Source organism: Lycorma delicatula, chromosome 13 (genome assembly GCF_047948215.1).
Source record: "Lycorma delicatula isolate Av1 chromosome 13, ASM4794821v1, whole genome shotgun sequence".
Classification (NCBI taxonomy): Eukaryota; Metazoa; Arthropoda; class Insecta; order Hemiptera; family Fulgoridae; genus Lycorma; species Lycorma delicatula.
In genome coordinates, this window is record NC_134467.1 from 5,962,399 (window position 1) to 5,969,649 (window position 7,251).

At 26.3% G+C, this 7,251-nt stretch overlaps 1 protein-coding gene across 1 annotated transcript; it reads right to left on the minus strand.

Annotated features, from left to right (window-relative positions):
- Nucleotides 1–1,492: 1,492 nt before the first annotated feature.
- On the minus strand, nt 1,493–6,965 carry LOC142333568 (uncharacterized). Its single transcript, XM_075380870.1, has 4 exons — nt 6,824–6,965; nt 3,893–4,039; nt 3,542–3,682; nt 1,493–1,760 (listed from the first exon to the last, which is right to left on the minus strand). The coding sequence occupies exons 2-4, from the start codon at nt 4,034–4,036 to the stop codon at nt 1,671–1,673; spliced, it is 375 nt and encodes a 124-aa protein (XP_075236985.1). The 5' UTR covers nt 4,037–4,039; nt 6,824–6,965; the 3' UTR covers nt 1,493–1,670.
- Between the last annotated feature and the right edge of the window lie 286 nt (nt 6,966–7,251).

Genomic DNA, 7,251 nt, shown 5'->3' on the forward strand with positions numbered 1-7,251 from the left:
TTTCCAAAAAAAAAAAATAAATGACTAGATAAATCATATTTCAGAAAAACGTTTTTTGCATCTATTATATCGTAATCCTTCAAACCACTATAAAACATTTTTTCTCAACCCATCTCTAGTGGTCGATGGATTTAAATTTTAAATAAATTTAAAAAAAAATTATCTTGCATGTTACACACTGCATTTAAAATTCAAAATTTTATTAGTCAAAACTTATCAACACTTTTTTATTTAAAATTATGGTTGTATCTTTGTACAAAAACCTTTTCTTAATTTATTATCATCATTTAGGTATTATCTTAAAAATTATGTTGAGTACGGTGGCCCCAAAAAGAAAAAATGTCTTCGCAATTTCAGATTTTTTTTAATCCTGACTTTTTTATTTTGTTTCAGCTTACGATTCAGCGGACGATAGATGCTCTGCAAGACCATTAATGTCAAAAAGTGATGACAATGTTAAGCGAATCAGAGACTTGATACGGTATGACCGGCGATTAACTATCAGAATTATTACAGAACAACTGAATTTGTTACTTAAGTACTTATGTACAAGTACTTAAATAAGTACTTACTTATAGTACTTGTAAGTACGTATCTACTTACAAGTACATAAGTAACAAGTACAGGTTACTTACTAACAAGTAGATCAAAACTAAATAAGTAATTCTTAAAAACAAAATTTAATAATACTGTACATCAAATAATACACTAACTTCATACAAACATTTAAAAAACAATACAAACACTTCTTCTAAATTTTATACTGCGTACCATTAGTAAATCCTATAAGTTATATAAGTATAAACTATTATGAAGAAAATTTTACAGAAATTTCTTCTTTATGAACAATAACATGTTTTTCTAATCTATCTTTTCTATTAAAAGACTTTTGACAAAAATCACATGTAAATTTCTTCTGTCCAGTATGAATAGAAAGATGTGACTTCAGATGACAACTCTGGTTAAAAGACAATTGACAAAAATTACACGAGAATTTTTTCTCACCGGTATGAATGGAAAGATTTAAAACACGATTCTGATTAAACGACTTTAAACAAATATTACATGTAAATTTTTTCTCCCCAGTATGAATTATAAGATGTTTTGTCAAATTGCTACTGTTATTAAAAGATTTTAAACAAATATTACATATAAATTTTTTCTCTCCAGTATGAACTGTAAGGTGTTTCTTCAAATTACTACTATTATTAAAAGCCTTTAAACAAATATTACACGTAAATTTCTTCTCACCTGTATGAATTATAAGGTGTTTCTTTAAATTACCATTATTATTAAAAGATTTTTCACAAGTGTTACATTTAAATCTTTTTTCACAGATATGAAAGGAAAAATGTCTGTTTAAATCACCGCTTCGATAAAATGACTTTTGACATAATGTACAATGGTAACTTTTTTTCCCGATATGAATATTATTGTGATGCATCAGATTATATTTTGATTTGAATGTTTTTTCACAATGATTACACGTATATTTCTTAGCATCATTAATATTTTGTTTATTACACTCCACTAATCTATCGCTTACATCATTATTATTAATTCTTATATCGTGTTCAAATTCTAATGTTTTATCATTATTAAATCCATCACTACTAACGCTGTCGATTTTATTTAATAATTTACGTAGGCGATTACGTAAAACGTTATCTTTACACTTCCTGAGTCATATATTTCGTATTCTGAATATTATCCTCAACATTTTCTAGAACTGAATCGTCAATTGTCTTATCAGCAAGATCCTAAAATAAAAGATATATATTATATTCAAGAGAAAAAAAAAGTAAAAATAAGCAATGAATAACACAGAATAAGATGAATCAATCTAAATTAAACTTACTGTAAACACCAAAAATAAACAGAAAAAGGACATCAAAAACTTTTATAAACAGTACCAAAAAGACTGTTAAGATGATAAAATTCTCCATTAATCATCTAAAAAGGAGATACAAACTTAATTTATGCACATAATGTGTGTGTATTATATATATATATAATACACACACATTATGAGAACAAAAAAATTAAATTATATTTCTTAAAATATTAAATTTATCTGTTATGCACAAAAACTTAAATAACAATGCTTAATTAACTTATAATTCCACAAAGTAATACAAAACATAAGATTTTCTAATAAATTATGCTTGTATTATTTTTGTTCGATACAAGGTTGTGGAGGAAAAATCAATTCAATTTGTTAATCTTCAATGTCCAACAACATTCCTAAATATAGGCAAAACCCACCCACCACTCTTGCCAACTTACTACTCTCTTCTCAAATTTATATTAAAAATTTTACATCAATCCACATAATTTTCAGCACTTCATATTTATATGAGTGCAGCATTGTACTCCACATCAGATTTTTAAGTATAATTTTTCAGTTATTATAAAATTAATTTTTTTCATACGTTCCTGGCTTGCACAACTCTACTTTTGAAATCATGTTTAAAAAAATATTTCTGCTAAAACATTTTAACTAGGTAAATAATATTTTAAGTAAAAGAAACAGGAATTTTAGATTAAATTCTGTTTCATCTCTTTCATTATAAATTTTTTATATTTGGTGTAATGCTGATAGATGGTCATCCTGAACATTCACCATCATCAGCACATACTTGACCATTTTTAAAAATCAATCGTAGATCTGTGTTTGGCCAAAAGCATCATAACTGAATATCTGCACTAACATTGTGCGAGTTTCTGCCACTATTTTATCAAAATAAATACAGAAATATTTCTAATTGTCATGCATTATTTTATATACAGGTGATTACAAATAAAATATACACATTCAACAGATTTATTAAAAATTTATCTTTAAGAGATGAGATGATTACTTTAAGTTCATATTTATAAACGTTACAAATGGTGTACACGACAGATATCAACATGGTTGTTGAATTCATTCCAAACACGTGGAAGCATATATTGGTCAATGGTAGCAACAGCATTTCTAATACGTTATATTAAGTCGCCGATATCAACAGGAAGGGGCGGTACAAAAACTTTGTCTTTTACATAACCCCATAAAAAGTAGTTGCAAGGTGTCAAGTCTGGACTACTTGGTGGCCAACACTTTTACCGTATGGTGATTTACCAAATTTTGTTCTGAAATGCCATTACACAGCAGTAACAGAGTATGTTTTGGCTAATTCAAACACATAAAAAACTTACTCTACTGCAGTAGTGGCCGCCTTGCCAGTCTAGTAACATGACACATCAATCAGTGACATTAGCAGCTGAGCAGATATACAAACATAAACTTTAAAAAAATTCCCTGTAAAACCATATCATTTTCTGTATTCAGATACACCAGTTTAATTTTTATAAGCTACCAAAAGTGTATATTTCAATTCTAATCACTCTGTATTACCAGAGGTTGATAACCTGGAAATGTTTAGATTAAAAAAACATGTGTAATTAAGAGTAAGAATTAAGCAAACAATCCAAATTATAACACTAATAAGTTAAATTAAAAACGATTGAACACATTATATTTTTAAATAAACAACTTTACCAGTTCTTCCTGTTTAATTTGATATTGTTCTTCCTTTTTTATAAACATCAAATCTTCATAGTTACAGTTTTTATCTAAACTTAAAGGATCATTTTCTTCTTTTATAGGAAACACTGTGTATAATTTATTATGATCTATTCCCTGCAACAGAAAGATTTCATACACTACAGTAATATTAAAATAAGTTTCTGTTCTGAGTTAACCGCTAGACCAACCTGTTGGGCTAAATTATACAATAAGAATAGAAATTACTCAATAACTAAGTGTCTTTTACATCAGCTAGAAATGACTAACCAAAAACTACATTTTTCCCTCCCCCAGTGAAATTTTAATTATATTTCTTTTACTTACACAATCATACTCCATGTCTTCATTATATTGTGAAAATAAACATTCTGTTTCATCAGGTATGCTTTCTTCTAATTCTGTTTTAACATCAATAGAAGTGTTTAATGGAACTTCATCAAAAAATGTATTATTAATGGATGCATTCATTTTCTGTAAAAAATGAAAAAATAAAATAAAATAACAACCAAATTTTTATTCACTTAAACCTGAAAAATACAAACAATAGCTACGCTGAATACAACTTTTCCACAGGTTTTGAGCTTTTAACACAGTAGCCTTCTTTTTTACCTTAATTATTTTACTTTTAAAAGGTATGATGGACTCGATAAAATTGTATTTTTCTAATAAAATGAAGAAACAAAAACCACAAAAAAGATAACAATAATATATATTCATCACATTTAAATGGCTATATACAATAGTCCATAACTAAATGTAAAATGTAAATCTATTTGGTAGTTTTGTTTGCTTCCTTTAACATTAGGATTGCTAATATAAGAAATATATGGTCTATCCTAATAACATAAATTGGTTTAATCTTTCGAGTAATTTAAAAATCATCAGTCCAATTTAAAATGGCTACATATTTCATATACAAAGCAATTTACTAAGATGACAGATGTTAACTTGAGCATAAGTATGAGAGAACATGTGAAAATTATGTAGTAGCATAAAAAAAAATCAATACCTAACTAAATTATTAAACATAATTCAATCAATTGATCAGTATTAATAATTTTTCTCTTTCATTTAACAAAATAAATAATACTTAATGTTAATTAATAAATATAGTTACAACGGAATACAAATTTAAAAAGAACAGGAATTCTACCACATATACATAAATTTTTTTTTATGAATAGACATAAATAAATAAAACTTCTGCATTGGTTTAGGTTTTACAGTTGACTTGTATAGATACTTACGTATTAACGCCACCGCAGCTACAGTTTTATTTAATATCTGATTGACAAGTAGGCAATCGGATTTCGGTGGAAAATGCGCCGATATAGAGTTTAACATAGATTCAAAACAGTCTCTTTATTAATTTTAATAAATGGTTATTTATAAATATAATTTAACCAAACTTAACCTACGCTCGCTAACCCTTGACTAATTAACAGGAGTGCTTTGATTATTTAAATAATAAATAATTGCAATAATAACTGAAATTATTAAATAAATACTCCAAAAATTACGGTGTTAATTAGTCAAGGTTAGCGAGCGAAGCGAGCATAAATTAAGTTTGGTTAAATTATATTTATAAAATAAATAAAACCATTTATTATAATTAATAAAGAGACTGTTCATTTTCCACCGAAATCCGATTGATTACTTTCTTTTTAAATAAAGCTGTAGCTGCGGTGGCGTTAATACATAAGTACCCTTGTGTACTACACAATAAACTACAATAATTCAACAAAGTGCTGACTGATCATATACGACACTATATCGTTAAAAAGTTATTTATATACTTACATAATATAATACAGTATGTGTTAAAAACTATTAATCAGTTTAAAACTGTACGATTGTAGCGTTAATTTTCTTATTACTCACTAGGGCCTTTATGATCGTTTGACCAGCTGGCTTTAGCCATCAGTTGAGTTGATTATTCTTTTCACATTATTGTAGCATGCAATAATTTTCATTCATTGTTACTAACTCGTAAGGTGAACATCTTTTATATCTTAATACAATCACATCAGCGTATATTCATAAGTAATTTCACACACTAATTCTATCATCACGCAGTATTATATTTTATAATTCAAGTAAATAAAATGGTTACAGTCTATTTATACATCAACAAATATTTTTATTTATTCAAACAGAATCCTAGAATATTTCTAGGAAGAATGTTAAATAATATATTACATATAATATTTAATGAGATTTTATTTATTTTTGTATTTTTATGTTCCTAGAAATGATAAAAAAAAGAAAACAAAGCACTACTGAAGTTGTTTCATTTACAAAACAAGAAAATATTGCACAATGTATTAAACTAATTTTTATTTTCATTAAAACTTAAATGTAATGATGTATAAAAAATGTTTATCTTAATTTTTACAAATCAAAGAATCTGTAAATGAGAAGTTTTGAATTGGAAGATTATATGGATGGATATTAAAAGTGGGATTAATATCAAAATAAAAAAAAAACTAATAGCTAAAAATTTTACAAAATTACTTGTTGATGCATACAGACTTACTAACATATACTGCCTACTGAAATAAATAGTACAAATAATAAATCTAAAAAATATATAAATAACTTTATCAATGGTAAATTGGTTTTAATTAGCAAATTCATTAAACTTATAGTTGCTTTAATTTTTTTATGGAATCTGTAATAAAAAGATGATTGATGCATTTTGAAGATGTATGTACCAAAATAATGTGTAATCAATAACACCATCGCAATTAAAAAAGAGTATAAGTAACTCGACAATTTATTTTATTAATACAAAGTTACAAACTGGCATAAAAATTACAATGAAAAGCAAAAAATTGAAAGTTCTTTTCTAAATGTCATAAAATCAAAACGTGGTTGACAGTAATTCTATTCTAATCCATAATGAATTCCTCGCACTAATTACTCCAATATCTTTAAAAAATTTTTGTGATGTATATATACATCCTGTTATAGGGATTGCCAAATTTCAATTAAAAAATCTACAATTTTTACATTCACTAACTTATTTTTTAATGTTTTAGTAATACACTTATTTTAAGAGGAAGAAGAGAATAATCTGCTATCCTTGGACTTGCTATCTCCTACATTTCTGGGTTAAATTAATACCTGTATATAAATAAGACTGACATAGCACGGTTATTCTAACGGGTCTGACTTATCTCATGACAAATAGGTAGTTCATACCTTGTTTGGTTGATATCATCAATACAAAAATTTTATAACATAAATACTTACAAACGTAATCTAATAAGTTAAAGGATAACCCGCAAATAAAAAATTACAAATTAATGACAATGCACTCGTTGTACAAAAAAACCAGTTGAAAATAAACACATAACGATATACTTAAACATGAACTGTCACAGTAATGAAAACACTATCAGTGGTGCCAATATACCTCAATGCAAATTAAAACAAACACCAGTTAACAATAATTTGAAATCCATGACGTAGTGTTTAAAAAATCGACGACAGTAAATTTTAATACACAGAATAAAATCCAGCACAGACAATGATTAAAATTTATGTAACTTGCCATGTATTTAAGTTGTACTTTTACTTTTCAGAAAAATAATTTTTCTTTGTTCTCCATGTACAAAGTAAAGTAAAAAATTATCCATGTAGAGTAAAACGAGTATATCCAATTTTTAACTAATTTACGC